Source organism: Lactuca saligna, chromosome 1, assembly GCF_052625555.1.
Source record: "Lactuca saligna cultivar CGN05327 chromosome 1, ASM5262555v1, whole genome shotgun sequence".
NCBI classification, from domain to species: domain Eukaryota; kingdom Viridiplantae; phylum Streptophyta; class Magnoliopsida; order Asterales; family Asteraceae; genus Lactuca; species Lactuca saligna.
The window spans coordinates 42630856-42652825 of NC_136417.1; the positions used below are offsets into that span (position 1 = coordinate 42630856).

At 32.9% G+C, this 21970-nt stretch overlaps 2 protein-coding genes across 2 annotated transcripts; both read right to left on the bottom strand.

Moving 5' to 3' along the window:
* Positions 1-1571: 1571 nt before the first annotated feature.
* LOC145034231 (carbonic anhydrase Nec1-like) lies at positions 1572-4062 on the bottom strand. The gene is made up of 7 exons (XM_078982610.1): positions 3889-4062; positions 3516-3733; positions 2863-2969; positions 2633-2735; positions 2324-2491; positions 2174-2227; positions 1572-2050 (listed from the first exon to the last, which is right to left on the bottom strand). The coding sequence occupies exons 1-7, from the start codon at positions 3983-3985 to the stop codon at positions 1970-1972; spliced, it is 828 nt and encodes a 275-aa protein (XP_078838736.1). The 5' UTR covers positions 3986-4062; the 3' UTR covers positions 1572-1969.
* A 14686-nt stretch (positions 4063-18748) lies between these two features.
* LOC145034240 (carbonic anhydrase Nec1-like) lies at positions 18749-21067 on the bottom strand. Its single transcript, XM_078982617.1, has 7 exons — positions 20809-21067; positions 20416-20633; positions 19908-20014; positions 19601-19703; positions 19180-19347; positions 19040-19093; positions 18749-18949 (listed from the first exon to the last, which is right to left on the bottom strand). Exons 1-7 carry the CDS (start codon positions 20903-20905, stop codon positions 18869-18871), a joined length of 828 nt encoding a protein of 275 aa, XP_078838743.1. The 5' UTR covers positions 20906-21067; the 3' UTR covers positions 18749-18868.
* Between the last annotated feature and the right edge of the window lie 903 nt (positions 21068-21970).

Below are 21970 nucleotides of genomic sequence, written 5' to 3' on the forward strand. Positions count from 1 at the left end.
GGTCTAAAGTGTAATTGTACAATAGTTGAACAAGAGGCTCTAAAATATTCCTAGGGTATGGATAATCTAGGGTTTCTAGATTATCCCATGTGGATATATAAGGAGTTGGATAATTACCAATTTGAAATATTATTATTATATTCATATTAGAATTATCCAGTGCTTCCTTGTTGGATTATAAATAGACCCTTACCCCTAATGATTTTTGGCCACTCATAACCTTAGAGAGATAGCCGAAATTCTTAGCTCCCTTCTCTTCTTTCCTCTCTCGTCATCTTGCTAGTGTTGGGCGTAAACCACTTGAGGCAAGACATTTGTGGTTCTTGCTCGCAAGGCTTCAACAACACAAGGATTCTTTGTTATTTGTCAATAACAATCAAGGTACTCTTTCCTAACCCTAGATAGTAATTTAGAAAATCTACTAGTAGTCCTAGGGTTTCTTATTTGATGTTCAAAGTTGTATGTTCAATTAAAGAAAACATATATCAAGAACTAGGGTTGCATGCACACATAGGATTTTGTTTGTTATGCTCAAAACTCATCGGTTATTGTTATCAATATAGATACATAGATCATTTCTAGATTGCATGTAAACTTAAGGGTCTAAGTGTTTTTCCAGCACATGAATTTTTTATAACTTAAAAAACCCATTATTCTGAACATTAAGGGCATGGGGAGACGAAGAATTGTCAGCATGAGTGATGAGGGAGTCATGTTTTTCATCTTGCATCATCTGTTGTTCTTCACATAATAGAATGGATCTTGCATCCCAGAAAGATGGAGGTAGATCTCGACGTCAGATGTTAGTTGCAATATAATAGAATTTTGGAGACAAGCAATCAATCGTGTCTGCAACAAGGTTAGTTTTAGAAACTTTGGCATCCATGTGTTCTAATCGATCAACATTAGATTTAATTTTATTACAATAGTCTGTGATGGAAGAGTTACCAAGAGAGATGTTACCGAGTTCTCGATCTAATTGAATAACATTGGATGCTTTGTTATCTCGAAAAACCTTTTCAAGGTTCTCCCAAACTTTATAAGTTATTGCCTACTTCTTAAAAATCATGTTGACAAGAGAAATGGAGAGAGTGTTGTATAACAATAATTTCACAAGAGTCCACACGAAGCCAAGTGGCCTTCGCAGCATCAGAGTCTTCTGTAGCTTTTTCTTTGTCTTTGTTGCTTGTTATAGCAACAAGAGGCTTGAGATGACCATCCACTCCATACCCAATGTAGTGAATTTCGAATAACTCTCTCCATATATGTAGTGAATTTCGAATAACTCTCTCCATATATCATAATTATTTGATCCAAGTCCAGGAAAAAAGCAATTGGATGCTTGATACTAATTGTAGATGAGAGTTGTCATTCATAGGGAGAGACATGATAAGAGGTAGAAGAAAAAACGACAGATATACGAAGAATGGTGATGAGAGATTCCACAGTTGACTGTAGATGAGAGTTGTCATTCATAGGGAGAGACATGATAAGAGGTAGAAGAAAAAACGACAGATATAAGAAGAATGGTGATGAGAGATTCCACAGTTGACTGGTCGGACAAAATTGGCTTAGGGTTGAAGGGTAATCAGGCTATGTTGCTTGATACCATGTAATTGTGAATATATATACACCGAATACATTATTATAGAAAATGGGTCACATCACACTTGAGCCGGCCATAACAGATGCATATACAAACTAATAAAGCTACGCTAACATTGGCGAGGATGGAGCATCCAAGGCGAGCCCTTAGCAAGCTGTACCGTGCAGTCTAAGAGAGACTATTTTGAAAGGTTATTCATAATGGACATACATACTTGTAAAGAAGCAATTTTTTATTTGTTCTAGAATATAATGGTCGTACAATTGTACAAATAGAAAATGAATAATCAAGATATAATTAATATTAACTCAAAATGGATTTCTTCAGGCACTACAAAAAATTGAGTATCTATATAGATTCATATCATTGTCTTGAAGCTGGACCATAAAAACGAATGCCTCGATGGTTAACTGGTTGTACTGGTCTTGCATTATTTTCTGCATACTGCATTATAATTTACAAACATCAATTACCATCCATTTTATATACCTTAATCAAAATAGTGAACAAGAAAAGTGACATGAAAATAAGATACAATTTACAATATTTAACACAACCAATACTTACATCGTGTACAGCCTCTCGAAGCAATTTAACTTGATCTTTTGAAACAGTTCTTATCTACAAAATTAACAAAAAGAAAAATCTTTAGTCAAACATACTGAATAAATGGCTTTTTGTGTCAATTACAATTACAAACATGGATCGTGATTTCACCTTTTTGCTTATGGTCCAAACAACTCCTTCAGTACAAGGAGGAACAGTGAGTGAGCCGATGTATCTATAGTATCTTCTATTACTCATTTGAATCTCTTTAGGATCTATAACTCCACTGTGTCCATGCTCACCCTTTTGGTCTATCATAGCCGTTATGTTTACAGTTAACTGCAAGTAGTTCAATGAAAATGTAAATAATTTTAAAAACTATCGTTAAAGGAATTATTTTCCTATCATTTTTATGCAATATAACTACGAAAAGAGAATTAGGGGTGAAAATAGAAAATGATGATGCTGGTAAATACTTACCTTTGAAAGAAAATGGTCAGGCGCGCCAATATTGTAAAGAACAGCAATGACAGCTATTTTGTCGTCGGTGCTGAGGTGGACAAGATGTAGTTCCATGTCATACCTGTTCATATTGTCAAGGAATTTGTTCAACAACTATAAAAGTAACAAATTATTCTGAAAAGTAACAACGTTAATTAATTGTCTTGAAGGGTGATTATCAATACATGTACATATTTCACAATATATACCTTCTGCCATTGATGGAATGCTCTGAAGGCGAGTGCCAATGAGCTTGTTTCAAAGCATACTCGGTGCCATTTATGCGAATTGACCCTGCATCTCCTTCCCATGCAAGCTGCAACATTAAATAATAATTTGAGTTATTGAAAATTGTCAATAATTGAAAGACACCAAAACAACATAAAATAAGTAACATAGAAAAGCCAAGATGATCGGCGACAATAAAGTGTTCCATTTAAATCCACTTTTTCTTTTCTTAAACCTTTTATACTAATCTATGAAAAGGACACTCAATAAGCAAAAAGGTTTATCTATATATTTTTATATTAATTCATTGTGTTCTAGTAAATACTACTCAAAAAGGTTTATAACGTTCAAAATTTAAAACCCAGCTTTAATAAAATATATAAATATGTATAAATTAAAAGATAGTGGGAATCTAGTCAAAAGCGGTCAAATAATTAGGTAATGCCAGTTATTGCTACGGTGAATAAATGTCTTTAGGCTTTATCTCTAAACCAATAATAATCTTGGCTTAAAAAACACACCATAAAACTAAAAAAACACCCCATAAGGCTTCTAATGCTACAAGCTGTTCAGAAACTATAAGGCTTTTAAGGGAAATCGTATCAAGAGTGTATGAAAGATTTAACGAAATTACCATAATGTCATGGCCTCTATTATTGACTGTAGCATTAGAAGCCTTATAGTTTCTGAACAGCTTGTTAGAAGTAACCACCATCTCCACCCTCTGACTCGACATATCAATCGGAGATTGCATCGTCCCGTTGCTGCAGGCCGACCATTCTTTCCTTATCTCCCCCCATTTCTCCGGCCCCATATGCCCATCTCTCGCATAATCAAATTCTCTTTCATCCTCTACATTTTCACACACAAGATGATTAACTTTAAAAAAACAAAAAGATGGAGAAACCATGTTAGTGATGGGTTTTCGAGGTTCAACCCATGGCTCTCTGTTATATATTATTAAAGTCAAAAAAAAACCCAGTATATAACGAAGTTTAGGGCATTACCAACTTCTTGAGCTTGGGTTAGTGATGGATGAGACAATATAAGCATAAACAAAAGAAACCCAAGTGCTAAAATTGTGTTTGATTTCATAGTCTTCATGTTTCGCACCTCACAGAGAGAAGAGATCTAGAGAGAGATCCAGAGAGAGAGAGAGAGAGAGAGAGGAATATGTTAAATGTGGCTTCTGTTATGAGTCTATATATAAGGAGGGTCATATATAAGAACGCCTTAATATGTGTGCAATGACGTGGAATTTTCTTGTATGGTTCTAGAAAAAGGACCAAACGGGTAATTTTGGTGGATGTAAAGTTATGAATAAAATATACAAGTGTGAATGACCATGATATCGTTGTATGTTTATTATTGTTTTTTTTTTTTTTTTAACAAAGAGAGAAACGTGTGGTGTCACGTGTTTCCGGGGTTTTACCAAAATCTTGGAAGTCAAAGCTGCAGCATGTTTTGATTGTTTTCCTTCCAAAAGTTCCAATGTCCAAAAGTTAAGGACACCCTTAATTCACAAAGTTAGAAATTGTCTCCGAAATATACTAGTTAGGAATAAGATCCGAATTTGATTGATCATGATGTAGTCAAAATCGGGATTTATTTTAGATTTAAGTTTTTATTATGATAACCAACAATGTAGCCACGAGGTATATTCAAAGGGTCCTATATTTCCACTAAAGTTTTTTATGCATCCATTGAAAAAAAATAATGGATAGACAAACTAAGGGTGAGCATAATAACCGAAAAACCAAATCAAAACAGAATTAACCGATATAACCGAACCATAATAACCGAACCATTTTAAAAACCGTTGGTTCGGTTTTTCATTTTTGTTAACCGATAACTAACGGTTTGGTTATGGTTTTATAGTTTAACCGAACCGCTAACTTTATATTTTAATAGGGAAAAGTGAATATGTGGGTGTTATGTACCTAAGCTTGGGTATAGAACCTTTTAAATGAGATAATTTTAAACAAAATAAATCCAATTTTATTTTCTCTTAGTTTTGTTTTAATAGAATACCATTGAATTAAGTTCAATTATTGAATGAAAAAGATGAATTATATATATTCTTATTGCAAATAATTATTGAAGTTTATAAAGAAAATAAAAACCAATATTTTTTTAACGAATATAACTCAAGCGTTTTATCCTTCAATTGAAAAACTATATCCGATGATTTTGTGAAAAGTTTGATTGAGTTATGACATGTTATTTTATCTTTTATCTATTAGTTTTTATTTAGAATTTAGTAGGGTTGATTAAATGACCACGACTTTTAGTGTTTTAAGTTTTTAGGCACAATAAAGAAAAATAACATAAATTTGATCGATTTAGTAAGTCACGTGATTAATGAAGAATAGTAAAAGAGATATCATGATTAGTTTGGATATAAATGGATCAAAATTATAGTGTTTGGAGGGTTCTATATATAAGCTTAGGTACATGACAACCACATATTCCCTAAGCCCATTTTAATATATATAAATTATAAATTATAAATTATATATAAAATAATATAGTAAATATTATTTAAGACCCATTAAAATTTCAAAATACAATCCATTAATCCTCACGTATCAGGAGACGAACGAGCAATCAGACCATCAAAGGCTGATCGTGCAGACACATACAATATTCCAATCATGCAATGAGTTAGATTGTTGATTAATGTTGTAATTCCTAATCGGATAATTCTAAAATTTGTAAACATTATTCACAATTAGTTTAATCTTCACATTCATAATCCTAATCGAAAACTTCTCACACCGTTAACCATAATCAAAGATTGTTTTGACTTTATTGTCCTATTCGAATGATTTTTTTGACTTGATAATAAAGACTTCTATGTAAGTTAAGTTTTTGGTTCTTCTTGACTCTTTGATATTAAGAATGTATTTTTTTGGCTTTATTTATTTATTGTTTTTAACTTAATCACATTAAATGTATGAGTGATTGGCTTTTTCTTATCTAGATAACACGTAATATGAATGTTTGGCTATTTTATTTGATAATTTTTGATTTAATCGCATTGAACGTGTATGATTTTTGACTTTATTTTAATATTAATATCAACTATCAATATATGAAATTATTAATGTAAATTTTTTTTAATGTGTTATATTTTTATTGAATGTTTTTTATTTTTAATGTGATTATGTATTATCTCACTTTAAGTATTAAAGGTATATATTTTATTATATTACTATAAGTTAGGTTACAAACATTGGCGTTAAGGACTTTTTGATATTCTATTTTTATTTTTTATGCCAATATATGTTCCCCATTTATATTATTTTGAATATTATGGTTAACCAATATTAACCATTAACCAAACCGTTAACCGATAAAAACCATTAACCATAATCAATATTAACCATACCCAATGACTATCAAAATTCATTAAACAATCATAATGGTTATGGTTCGGTTTTAACCAATAACCGAACCAAACCCTCACATACACACCCTAAGACAAACCTTCATTGTAAATGTGGATGCCTTGCCTCCCCCATTTTAAATGTTCAGTAAACTAATAGATCCAACGCTCTTTATTTATTAACTAAAGATAATTCTTTATTTAGTAGTAAACGTCATTTTTTGCTACTAATTATAAAGGCTGCTCTTTATTTATTAACTAAAGATAATTTTTTATTTAGTAGTAAACGTCATTTTTTGCTACTAATTATAAAGGCTGCTCTTTATTTATTAACTAAAGATATTTCTTTATTAAGTAAACGTCATTTTTTTAACTAATTATGAAGGCTTGGTTGGCTGCTAGTCTGCTACTACTTTCTCTTGAATCAATATACCAAAACCAAGGTAACTCTAAATTCATATTATATACTCAAATTTTTTGTAATTTGTAACTGATAATATTATTATTAATGGTAATTTATATTTTTATAATAATAAGATAAGCATAAGCAACAAAAAAACGTAGATGATAACTCCAAATGAAAACAAACGTAGCAAATTTTAGGTTATATACAGAAAAATCCCAAAAAATTTTTAAAAGTTTCAATAAATTTGTAAAAGTTTTTTTAACAAAAAAATGTCAATATTTTGATGTTTTTGCTAAATTAACGAAAAAATCATTTTTTATATTTGAACAGGAAATGATAGATTATATGTTTTTTTTCAAAATTTTGAGACTTTTCTGTTTAAAAAAAACTTTTTGAATTTTATTGAAACTTTTGAAAAAAATTTGGATCTTTTCTGTAAATAACCCAACAAAATTTTTCAATAGTGTTTATGGTATTTTCGAAAATAAATTTTTGCAAATATTGATATGGGTTTTCTTTAGATGATTTTGTCTTGTTAATTTCTCTTTCAAATTAATACATCTGTTTATGTATTCAAATATAAGTATATTATAATATTTTATTAAAGCATCATCTATTATAAAATCATGCTCCGCCCCTTTGTAATTCATCAATTTTGTCACTTTTTTCCCTCTTGTTATTCATCTTCCACCTCATCTATTTTTTATTTTAGAAAAATGTATTACTTCCAATTTCAAATAAAAAATGTTTCATTTTGGGATAAGGTTAAATCTATATAATCGATAATTTATATATAACTCAAATTTTGCTTGTTGCAACACTTAGTGAAGTTTATCATAAACCACGGTTGAGTTTATGAATTTGAATTTGAGTAGAATCAACCATTAAGCGACATATGATTTCAACTAATACTAAATGACAATCGATGTCGAATGGTATCTCTTTCATTAATTCAAAACATAGATTGTTGTTTTCTCTCTAAAAATGTCTATAATTTCATATAGATATGAAATATGTGGAAGTATGAACAATGAGTTTATTTGTTTGCAATGAAAATGATAGATTCTTTTAAAGGAGTTTAGGAACAAAGGATTCCTACAAAAAAAATCCACCAACTCCTTCCTTTCTAGACCACCATGTCCTTTTTGTTGGTTATTTAGATAACCAAAAACATAAACACGGAAGCATAATTTTGGATCTTTAATCTCGAATCTGATTAAAAGAAAACTTAAACATGAAAGAATGATTAGATACCTTGTTCCATTGAGATTTTCGGATCTAGAGATTAGGAAGAGCTTTCCAGTTGATCTCAAGAGCTCTCTCTAAAATCCCCCAACAATGAACCATACGAATTTCTTAGTGTATTTCGTGTGTCTTGATTTGCTCCTCATCACATGTATTTATAGATGGATATAAACCCTAATGTGAGAGATGGAAGGAATCTTGAGGATCTTGAGTCAGACCGGGAACTCAACCCACATAGTAAGTAAATATTCTATAAATCGGTCCATCAACAATTTATATTCTTACCATAATAAATTGATTTCATGATAACATTACATATATATGAAGTGGTCCCATAATTATCTAACAATCTCCCACTGGACCACAAATATATAAATGTACATATAACCGTATAAGCGCTTTAATGAATGTTATCATAATATTGGTACCCTTAAACAATCTCGTCCACTAATCATAATAGTATAGGATCAAAGAGGTCTTCGTTACAATTTACGTAACTAAACCTATCAATGGTCACATATACATATATAACTAATGACATAGATTAAACATGAAGTGTGGTTTTAAAATATGAATAGATTTCCAACGAGTTCCTTTTTAACTTGAAGTAAGATTAAACTTCAAATAAGTGCAACTAATAATGGAGGTAACCGAATTCTTAATTCTGTACAGAAAAACATATTCTTAAACAAGACATAACGCACCATAAAACTCCCACTAAAACCAAATATCACACCAATGTGTGTAGTATGCTCATGAAAGACCTAGGGAGGTAATCCCTTTATGAGCGGATCCGCTTTTATGGAGTTTGTTCATATGTGCTATATATATTTCCATTTGCACTATTGTGTTAACAAAAGGAAACTTGATGTCAATATGCTTTGACTTAATAGAACTTCTGTTATTGGAATATAACATTGCTGATTTATTATCACAACTTTAATGGTCTTTCAATACCAATAATGTGTAGCCTCGTGACAAATTTTCGCAACCATATTCCATGTTATAAATTATGATGCCATTATGGAAGATGCTACCGAATTCTATTCCATGAAGTGGCTCATCATGCTAAAATGTAAAAGTATCTCGATATGGATCGGTAACCATTTGGCATCTAATAAAATCAGATTTTTAATAAAAATGATCTTCAAAACATCTGATTTCCTATAGTTGAGCATATAGCCTTTTGTCATATATAGATATCTCAAAATTCATTTGGCTACTTTCTTATGATCCAAACTTGGGTTGCATAGATATCGACCCAAAACCAGAAAGATAAATTTACTCCCACTTAATATGTGATACACAATATCATTTACTATATTTACCCCTAAACCAATAGAGATAATAAATTGATGAAAAATGTGGTACCACGCATAGGATATCCAAAGTTGAGGTTGTTGAGTTTGTGTATTCAAAATAGGAGATTGAAAAACATTCTCGATCACTTATTCATAATTTGCATACTATCAAAAGCAATAATAGGAATCAAGATTGATTCCTCCTTAAGGAAAATGTTTTAACCTTGTTTCTCCCCCAAACTCAACATCCTCAAAGAATGTTGCTCTATCCAAAATGAATGGTCAATATCGACGCAATTGAGAACTAACATAATGTCCTCATTGCATTCCTTAAAGTTAATCTCATTGAGTAAGAATCATAAATGTGATAAATGTTAACAGGTATAATACCATAATTCAAATTTCTGTTTTGAGAATATAGGCAAATCTATTTTTATGCTCATTAATCCATAAACCGTAATCAATATATTCAATTTATGACATCGTTACAAGGTATCAACACAACATTAATATCAAGTCTTTGGACAGTAATACTAACTTGCAAGAGATATCCTTGTTTTAGAGATAAACATTGACAATAAATCATATCAATTAACAAGTCCCTCTTTGGATTGACTTATTAATCACATGGAATCAAAAAAATCAGCACATGTTTATCACTACATATATGTTTATTCGGCCAAATATCAGTCTACCTTTGGGTCGGCTAATACCCGCATTAATAAACGCATAAACTATAAATTTTGATAATAAGAATTGACAATATATCATGTCAATTAATAAGCCCCCCTTTGGATTGACTTATTAACAACATGTAACCTAAAAAATTGTCATATATTCATCATCAAACATGTGTTTATCCGGCCAAAGATTAACCTACCTTTGGGTCGATTAATATCCGCATTAATAAACACAAACCATAAAATTTAAATTCTTTGCAAATTAATATGTCATAAATGAAATTTATCAATAACCAAAAACATGTTTATAAATTTCCATAAACGTATCGCATGTTTTTGTACAACTTTTTTCAATAATTTTAAATATTTAATCGCACCATAATTTAAATATTTATTCATAAGATTAAACTTGCAATAATTAAATATTACATACCAAAATTAACCATACAAGTTGAACATATTAAAATAGCTAGAAATTTCATACACCGTAATTTTAAAAACTTATTCGTACCATAATTTCATAATTTAAATATATAAATTTATGGTAAAAAAAATGCTAGTTCATTGTAAGGTTAATTCTTACACACATGTCAACTTGTGAACATTTGCTGCTTAAAATCTGGAACAAAGTCACGCTAGCATACACAATTGTATGTAGCCACAAAAATTAATAATTAAAAAATGAAACCAAATTGTAAATAGCAAAGGATGTTGCTACTTACTCCTAATGTCTGCAGTTTTACTAAAAGTTGGAAAAGACATGGGATCCATACTAGTTAAAAGGTTTAATCGAATCAAAGATATACAAAATAATATTAAACAATATATTAATCCAAAAGAAAAAATTTATAGTCCACAAATTATATATACATATATTCTTTAAATATACCGTATGTATCTAAAAGTTTAGATACATGATAAAACCCCTCATGGTCACTGTTATCTTTGATTTCTTTATTAGACTTTAATAATTATAAAATCTTTTAATCAATTAAAACAATAAAGCTTTGATATTATTACTGGACATCCACAAGTAAAGCAGTCAATTAAACATTGGCTTGTATTTTATATCATTCTACACCGTAACACTTAAGCATCATAATCGGTACCATCTTCCTTTCAAGCAAGAAAAAAATGACCAAAAAGAACAAGAAGACAAAGTTACGTATACAAGTATGTTATAGATCAAATGTTAACAGGTTTAAAAATATCCCACAATTTTAATGGTTTATAATCCAATCAAAATTTTCTAGTAACAGATTCAAGTAAGCTCTGATACCAATTGTTGGTTATTTAGATAACCAAAAACATAAACGCGGAAGCATAATTTTGGATCTTTAATCTCGAATCTGATTAAAAGAAAACTTAAACATGAAAGAATGATTAGATACCTTGTTCCATTGAGATTTTCGGATCTAGAGATTAGGAAGAGCTTTCCAGTTGATCTCAAGAGCTCTCTCTAAAATCCCCCAGCAATGAACCATACGAATTTCTTGGTGTATTTCGTGTGTCTTGATTTGCTCCTCATCACATGTATTTATAGATGGATATAAACCCTAATGTGAGAGATGGAAGGGATCTTGAGGATCTCGAGTTAGACCGGGAACTCAACCCACATGGTAAGTAAATATTCTATAAATCGGTCCATCAACAATTTATATTCTTACCATAATAAATTGATTTCATGATAACATTACATATATATGAAGTGGTCCCATAATTATCTAACACTTTTCCCCACCTGCCCTCTACCACCCCATCTCCATCTTCCATGAAATCCTTACAATCCCACTCGCATCCATCATCTCTACCATAACTTTCCTACTTCGATAAGTCCACGTCCAGAGCCTCCACCTTCGGCTAGTCATCCACCACTGCCCAAGGCTCTTCACCTCTGACGTCAAAACTTACCACCACTCAACCCTATACTTCCTTCAGGGCACAACCAATATGTCAGAGATTAACAAACATACCTACCTCCCACAAAATGAATACTTCCATGAAAACATCGGAATCTCCTATTCTGACACGATACAACAACGAATGGAGAACAATGTCAACGGAGGAAAAAGGGTTTGTTTGTTCCTGCATCGTGTTTGTAACGTCCCAAAAATAAGACCCAAAGTTTCATTTTTAAATCAATAAAACCAGTATTGCCAAAACATCATTATATATTTCCCAAAGAAAACAAATGTATCAATAATCATTTCTCATCAATGTAAATCAAGAAAATGTGGAACGAGGTGGTGTGTGCTATGCAATCATCCCAAGCCCTTTCAATTGAAATTAGAAGTACCGAAACACAAACAGAAAACTGTAAGCACAAAGCTTAGTAAGTTCCTCAAGATACCACATACCAAACATAATAAATCACATATTGGGCCCTCGACCTCCATCGGGACCCGCCTAGTATCGAGTCCTACACGGCTTTGGGCCCCGCCCGATGTCGAGCTTCGCTCGGTATACATATATGTTATTCTTAGGACCCGCTTGACACCAGGCCCCGCTTGCTATATATATAATCATATATCACATAATCATACTAACACATACAACAATCATAAAACAATAGCATACGATACAGTTATCAGGCCTCGCCTGACATCGAGCCCTGTCCGGTATACATTGAAGCGCATATTACATGTAAGGGCCACAGAAAATCCTAACATACTAACATAAGTAACAAGGGTTAACATTGATGCCTTAGACCTGCTAAGCACAATGAGGAAACTCACCTCGACTGTTAAATCACATAACTGAATCTCTAGTTGATGTCTGACGAATCCACAAGCTATCAAAACCAAATGGCATCCAGTTTTACATTTGGATTCCATTCTACAACCATCAATCCATACTTAGGGTAAAAAAAACCATTTTACCGCTTACCTAGTTTGGTCCAAGACTAATGCCCAAACTTACAATCTAAAAGGCCCAACAATCAACTCATCATTCAAGGGCCTAAACATGGCCCAATCTTCTAAATTATGCCTAACACCTTACATGGTCCTTACCTTAAAGCCCACCAATTCTCGTAGTCTAAAATGCATGCATCCAGATGGCCCAATAAGACCCCAAGCATCTAAGCCTAATGGAATGACCCAAACTCGAAGCCCATATCCTGGACTCGGCGAGTCACCGCTGTTGGATGAAACCCTAAGTTTCAGGGGTTTGCACCCTATTTAATCCCCCTTTCCGCCCCCAAGCCAGTCCCCATTCACCCTAAGAGCCATATACCTCGTTCTAAGCCTTGTTTTGTGGATTTGAAGCCATTTGGTGTAACCTCTTGAAGATTGGAGTGAGTAGGGAAGGAGATCAAGAAGAAGAAGAGGAGGTCAAGCACTTGTGAGCAATTTCAGAGTGATCTCTAAGGTATGGCTCGTTTTCCCCCTTGTCTCCATGCTTATGGCCCCATTAAAGTCCTTCATGACTCATTTCAAAGCTTGTATGTGCATCATATTTCGAAATAAGTTGATTGGCCTCTAGATCTAAGCATGGTTGAGCTCTAGAAGCTAAGATCTACTACCTTTATGAACCCATATTACATAAAAACCTTAGATCTACTCTTTTGGTGCATTTTGAACCCTAAAAACCCCATAGATGGATATTTACACGTAAAGTTGGAAACTTTACGTGTTATTCATGCTCTAGGAGCCCGGATCTACGAATGGCATGGACTGGATTCGAGCAAAATCGCATTTGTGGCTCTTGCATGGAGCGGACTCGGCGAGTCGCTCATCTTACTCGGCGAGTCTAGTCGTGAGTCTCCGAGTTTGTCCCCTTTTTGCTATGTCGAGTCGTGTAGTGAGCCCAGGATGGACTCGGTGAGTTGGAAGCCAAAACTCACCCATAATGGAACTCGACGAGTCGATGCCCAGACTCGGCGAGTTCAAGGCAATCTCCTTAGATCAAGATCAGACTCGACGAGTTGTTCATACAACTCAGCGAGTCACAGTATAATTTGTTCATCGGATGAAGATGAACTCGGCGAGTTGTTCATACAACTCAGCGAGTAGGATGAAGGACTTGAACATCAGTTTGGAAGGAGAACTCGTTGAGTCGACGCCTAACTCGACGAGTAGAAACAAAATTCAGGTCATTCGTTTGGACATGGACTCGGCGAGTTGGCGAGTCAACTCGGCGAGTCGGGTCAACTAGAAGTTGACTCTGACTTTGACTTAGGGCATGGTTAGGGTAAAATGGTCATTTTACCTAAAGGTTAGTTAGCAGTTTTTGACTAAGTGTTTGGTGGAGATTACACCCAGAGGATTTCTGGAGCAGCAGCAGCGGTCAAACTATTCCCACACAGATCAGTAGCTACTACGAGGTGAGTTACCTTCCAGTAGCGGTGGGTCTAAGGCCACAATGCTGGCTCACCAGTAGGAGATGTATGATTAGATGATTGTCTCTGTGATATTCATCTAGGGTTGCTACTACCTGTGTTATGTTTATGCGTTTGTATGATATGATGTTATGTGCTAGTGATAGTAGGGGAGATAGTCCCCAGGTTGCCGGTCGATAGGGCCGAAGGGGCAGCCATGCCCAGCCATGCTAGATAGACTATGTGATATATATGTTACGTGGTAGTAGTAGGGGTGAAATAGTCCCTGGTACCCGGTCGAGAGGACCGAAGGGGGGGGGGGCAGCACCCAGATATGCTAGGCAGTATCCATTCGAGAGGACCGAAAGGGAGGCCAGCACCCAGATATGCTAGGCAGTATCCGGTCGAGAGGACCGAAGGGGTAGGTCGGGCACCCAGATATACCCGACAACTTATGTATGTTATGTGATTGTATAGTATGTGGTACAATGGGGGAACTCACTAAGCTTTGTGCTTACAGTTTACAGTTTTGGTTTCAGGTACCTCTTCATCGAAGGGGAAGGAGTTGGCACGGTAGTGGCACATCATGCACACACACGGGTTTCCGCATTTATTAGATTTCTCTGAGATTTATACTCTGATGTTTCGATTGGTTGTATGACTTGACTTTTGAACATGGTTTATGTTGTGATGTAGTTTGATCAAACAATGTTTTTATTTATTAACGTTTTCCAAAGTAATGTTTTAAAAACGAAATTTTTGGACGTGAAAATTGGGTCGTTACATCATGTCATTGATTGGAATTAATAATTTGAATCAATGAACCCTAGGATTGAAAATACCCAAATCATCATATGAAAGGTAAACTTAAATCAAACTTTAAAAATCTCACCATTAGTCATTAATTAACAAATGGGTCATGGATTTGAAAGAACCTAAAACATCTAATCACAAATTCATGCTCATACATTGCTTGGAACCATGCATTGAAACTATAACTCCTAAATTACAATAATCATTATCATGGAAGCTTTAACTTTAACCTAATCAATAAGAATTCTAACCACAAGTAAAAGGTTGACAAATAGATCCTACAATTAAAGTTTAATGCATAATCTAAATACAAGATCAAACTTAGAACTAATCAAGAACGTAACATTCAGATTTAAAGATATAGGGTTCACACATTAAACATTATCTAATCATACAAACCTCACAACTATTTTTAGAGTTTGAAAATGAATCAAGGAGTGAAATTACAACATAACTTTCATATAATCAACACCTATATAGCATGCAATTCGGATTTTTAATCCAACAAAAGCCTAATTCAAATTTTGGGAAAATAAGAATAATTTTACCTTTCAAGAAAGATGATGATGAGGATTGAGCAAGGTTTCACCCAAGGACTTGAAATTTCAAACAACAACGGAATTTGGAAGGAAAATCGAGTTTATTTGAGAAGAAATTGTTGGAAATGAGTAGGGTAAAAAAGGGGTAAAAAATGAGAAAGGAAGCTGAAAATTGATGTTTATAATCGGTCGGTGCCGAAAGCACGACACACTTTCTATAGCGCGACACGTGCACATATCTTTGGCCAACTTGACACTTTTGGTCCCTCCTCCTAAAATCTTTGCAATAAGTTGAAAATTGTTGTTTATAATCGGTCGGTGCCAAAAGCATGACACGCTTTCCATAGGCACAACATGTGCACAAATCTTTGGCCAATTTGACACTTTAGGTCCCTCCTCCTAAAATCTTTGCAATATAGCTTATAGAAGATGTTGATTTTTACCAAAACCCTCAAAACTTCTAGCCCCCAAAATAAGATGTTACAGTGATGAACTCATAAACCAAATAATAAATAATACTTTCGAAATCAAGGCTATAATGATCACCTCCAATCATTAAATACCATCGTTCATTAAGTTTTTCTTTCTTTTTTAGATAAAACAACAAAACAATCAATATATCTTGAGTATTCCAGGAGCGAGAAATTAGGTCTAGAGAGATTCCTAGGAAGAGAGAAAGTATATATGAAACGAATTTTAGTGAGAGAAAAACTAACTTGGAACGAATTAATGAATAAAATACAAATATCTTCTTTAACTATTCTACAAAAACATAACTCAAGAACGAATCTAAAACGAATATGAGTTTATAAGAATAACCCTGAACAAAATCTTCAAATATGGAATGAATTTTTCATTTATGCAACAAAATTACCTTCCAAAATAGTGTAACGCCCTAAAACTGTGGTAAATGTATTTTAATTTTAAGAAGGAATAAAATCCATTTTCATAAAGTCAAACACCACCGGAATAACTATTTCACAAGTATAGAGCCAAAATCAAAGTATCAAAATATAACATCTCTCAAAATCATGAAGTCTACTAGATAGTGTATATTGTCACACCTTCGTTTTGCCTTGATCCTTAGAAGAACCTGAAACATTTAAATTCACAACTATGAAGTTTCCCAAAGTATCACATACAACACATCACAACTAAATATATAAAAACAAATATGGGTTATCAGCAACCCCAAGCTGTCAATAACTCACATATAGTCATTTGGGTTATCAGCAACCCTAAGCTGTTAGCATCTCACATAAAGTCATTTGGGTTATCAGCAACCCTGAGCTATCAACAACTCACATACAACATATGATAAAAGTAATACAGTGAAAAAACTCATCTCATAGACAGAGCAGAAGCCTCTACAGCTAACGATACGCAAAGGCAAGCACAACAACCACCTAAATATATATTCAAAGGCCAAACCCCAGCCTATGACTTAAAACCCTACAGTTTGACCTAAAGTCAAAATTAGTCTCTTTGCCGGGGATTTGGCCTCTCTCCCAAAAAAAGTCAAAAATTAGTCAAAAGCCAACGATCAAAGTCAATAGTTGAGTTATCGTGTCGTGGCAAACACCATGGCCACGTTGTGGTAGCTAAAAGACAGTATACTCCCGTTATAACATGTCACCACTTCATGGCCTATTATTCGCCATACCATGGTAACAAGAAACAGATCGTACATGAGTCTTTCACCTACTAAGCCATGGTCAACCCCTAGCCACACTGCAATCTATCTAGAATACTCATTTCTCATTAAGTTCTTAATCAGATAAGTCATTTTCTCAAACTTCTCGGAATGCTTCATGTCGCCTAAATGGTCTATAAAAATCCTAACTTTATAGACACGCATGTCCAATGCATGTCATACATCAAATTAGATAAAAATGGTAAAAATGTGACCTTAATACTTTGCATTGTCCTAAACCCCACTTTGGCTCTGGATATAAAACATAAAGCACTCCAGTACACTCCAGGTTGATAAAGTTACAAGCTTTATCTGGTTTCTTTCCTAAACTCCATCTCAAACCATAAAAGGGACTCAAAATGCCATAAAATGCTAGATCTATGAAGTTTAAACCATCAAGATTGGAACTTGGACACTTACAAATGTCCAAGAGATGCACAAGGTGTTGGATCTCCTTAAGAAACACTCTCAAACTCCAAAGGAGTGATTCTCATCCTTCAAGAATACCATAATACAGACAAAGAGGCTTAGAACATCAAAAAGAGGCTAGGGTTTTAAATAGACTCTTTCTAGAGATGTGGACGTTGGTGTTGGGGGGAAACCCTATCCCCAACATCCATTAAATAAGGCTCATGATCCAAGTTCTATGGTTTTGAGGCCCAAAACAGCATCGCGACATGGTCCATATAAATGCCACACCATGCTGACGAGGCATTACCATGTTGTCGTAAGCCAATCACCACGTTGTGCTAAGCCAATCACCAAGTATTGGGCTGGTAAAAAACCCAAAACCTAACCCTTTTTAACTTAATATCCAAAGTATAAACTCATACATGGGTTATATGTTACAAGTTACAAATCTTGAAGAACGAAGTAAGGTTCATGAGATAAAATCATCATTTTTTATCGTGACTTGAAATAATCATTTAGATCTTCGATATTAAGCTTTGATGTCATTTATAGATTCTATTATGAAATGACACACATAATTAAGAACATCGAACATGAATCAAATTGTAAATCGCAAGTACTCTTATCAAAGCCTTTGTATATTTATTGAATAAGCATGGAACAATACAATCACTTTAGGGTTTAGCTTAACTATTGAATAAGCATGGAACAATACAATCACTTTATTTTATTTTGTTTTAATACTTGATATTTGATTTACTTAATTTTCATTTTTCCCATATTTATTTGGAAGGTTAATTAGAGGACTGTATTGCCAGTTTCAATATTTCGAAAATTTGGCATACATACCAAATTTAGTTCCCAAAGGATTTTGTAAGCCTTTCACATACACTACACTTTTTGATCAATAATACTCATCCCTTTGAACAATCATTTGCTCTTTGCTTTTGTTTTGCGTTAGATTTCATATGTTTATATGAAATTTGAATTCAAACATCTTACATACATATACACACATAATGCACATGAGGGATGGAGATTGTTGAGTGTTATTTATAATGGGACTAAAAGAATAAAAAAGAGTATTAATGTATAAATAAAAAATCAATATAAATCACTGATACGGAACCAAGATAGATATCATGTACTACACAATATTTAAGTGTCTATAACGACCCATACATCTAATATATCTATTGTGTCGAAGCTGGACCATAAACTTGAAGGTCGCGTTGATTCACCGGTTGTATTGGTCTTGCATTATTTTCTGCATACTGCAATACAAATATCAATTTCAACTTACTTGGGATTTTAAAAAAAAAAAAACAAGAAAATTGACATTCATCTGCTCAATTGACACTTACATCGTGCACAGCCTCTCGAAGCAATTTAACTTGATCTATCGAAACAGTTCTTATCTGTATAAGAAATTAAAATCTTTAGTCAACTTACAAAACATTATGGCTCTTTGTTGTGTTGATTACAAACGTAATGATTAATTTACCTTTTTGCTTATGGTCCAAACAACTCCTTCAGTGCAAGGAGGAACAGTAAGTGAGCCGATGTATCTGTAGTATCTTCTATTACTCATTTGAATCTCTTTGGGATTTATAACCCCACTGTGTCCATGCTCACCCTTTTGGTCTATCATGGCTGATATATTTACCATCAACTGCAAATGGTTGTTTAAATATGTAAATTCATTTGAAAACTATGTTCAAGGAAATCATTGTCATCGAATGTGTAAAAAATACCATTTAAAAATGCTTTTTTTTAAAAAAAAAAACCAATAATATTAACCTGGGATGTTGGAAGTATAATGAAAACACAAGTAAAAGCAATGAAAAATAAGTTGCCATTTTATTGAAAGAGAATTAGAGGGTGAAAATAAAAGAATAAAAAAGTTAAGGGTAGTAAAAGGTTACCTTTGACAGAAAATGGTCAAGTTTGCCAATATTATAAAGAACAGCAATGACAGCTATTTTGCCATCGGTGCTGAGGTGGACAAGATGTAGTTCCATGGCATATCTGTTCATATGTAATCATATAGTCAAGGAAATTGCTCAACAACTAAGGTAATTATATTGATAATAAATATTTGATTTTATAAAAAAAAATGTTTGTTATTAAATTAAATAGATAAACTTACTTTTTTGAATGTTTGTGAATCATCATAGATAGATAGATAGATATATTTTTTATATGTGAAATGCACAATGTATATATATATACCTTCTGCCATTGATGGAATGCTCCGAAGGCGAGTGCCAATGAGCTTGTTTCAAAGCATACTCGGTGCCATTTATGCGAATTGACCCCGCATCTCCTTCCCATTCTAGCTGCAACATTAAATTTAAATTCGTTAATAAAATTAAAATCATCAATAATACCTAATAACCTAAAACACGCCAGCACGCCAAATAATAAAATTCTATAAAAAGTCAAAACCACCAAGATGACAATCATGAAGTGTTCCATGTAAATTTTCTTTTTTAAAATACTAAAGTTACCAACATATACTTTATCATGTTAACTAAAATGATGTTTGACGAAAATCCATGAAACCAAACTCATAAGCAAAATAGATTATATTAATTATTTATTCATTCAAATCTCAAAACCAACTTTTTATAAAAATAATTAAATTATCGAAAGATAGTGGGCATCTAATCAAAGGTGGCCAAAGAATTATAATTAATTAATAATATTAAGTAATATCCAAGGTGTATTTTGTTCTTACCATAATGTCATGACCTCTATTCTTGATGGTAGCATTACGAGCCTTGTAGTTTGTGAACAGCTTGTTAGAACTGGCCATCATCTTCACCCTCTGACTCGACATATCAATCGGAGACTGCATCGTCCCGTTGCTGCACGCCGACCATTCTTTCTTTATCTCCCCCCATTTCTCCGGCCCCATATGCCCATCTCTTGCGTAGTCAAATTCTCTTTCATCCTCTACATTTATACACACAAGATCATTAACTTTAAAAACCAAAAAAAATGGAGAAACCATGTTAGTTATCATGTGGTTTTTCGAGTTTCAACCCATGGCTCTCTCTGATAGCTAGATATATATGATCATCAAAGTTAAAACCAGTATATAACGTCATAACGAAGTTTAGGGCATTACCAACTTCTTGAGCTTCGGTTGGTGATGGATGAGACAATATAAGCATAAACAAAACAAAACCAAGTGCCAAAATGGTTTTTGATTTCATAGTTTTCATGTTTTCACCGCTCAGAGAGAGATCTAGAGAGAGAGTGTGAGAGAGAGAGAGAGTACAAAGATCAGGTATATATAGAAGTTAAAGAGAGAGAGTAGAGAATTGATAGATAGTGTTTGTGAAAGAGAGCGAGAGAAACGAGAGACGAATATGTTATATGTGGCTTCTGATATGACTTATGAGTATATATATAAGGAGGATCATATATATAATACGCACAAAGAAGACCTTCATGTAAGTGAAACGACGTGGAACGTTCTTCTATGGTCTAGTGCAAGGACAAATGGGTAATTTCGAGTATGCAAAGTTATGAATGAAACACAGCTAATAAGGTGTGAATGAAAATGAATATTTTGAATGTCTATTGTTTTTTACAAAGAGAAAAACGTGTGGACGTGTCATGTGTCTCCGAGTCCGAAGTTTTACCAAAATCTTATATATTTTGATGCAAAATTGATTTCGATCAGAAATAATTGGATTCATCAGAAATTACCGGACTTAACGATAACAAATAACAATAAGAATAATTAATGTTCTTAAAAAATTTTACAAAATTTTTCATAAATTTTATTAGATATCAAAAACTATATAATTATAGGACTAATATCATATTTATAATAATCTAGAAACCATAATATGATTCTTAATAGAAACCATAATATGACTCTTAATTAGGAAGAATAGCTAATTTTAAAATATATATATATATATATATATATATATATATATATATATATATATATATATATATATATATATATATATAAATTCAAATGATTTTATCAAATTAGGAGATAACTCCCAATAAAGATAACTTTTAACAAAAAAATACCCTATAATAAAATAAACTTATAAAAATAAAATTTTAAATTATTTTTGACATTCCCCATATCATTCTCTCCCTTTTGAAAAACATTTATCCTCGAGTCTTGGTCTCTAATTCCTCTTGTCAAAAGGCAAACAACTTCCAAGCTTTAAAATGAACATAAATGTGAAGATGTTTCTCGTATAATTATTAATTGCTTCAATTATTTTTTGAGTAGCCATAGGAAGAAGATTACGTTTATA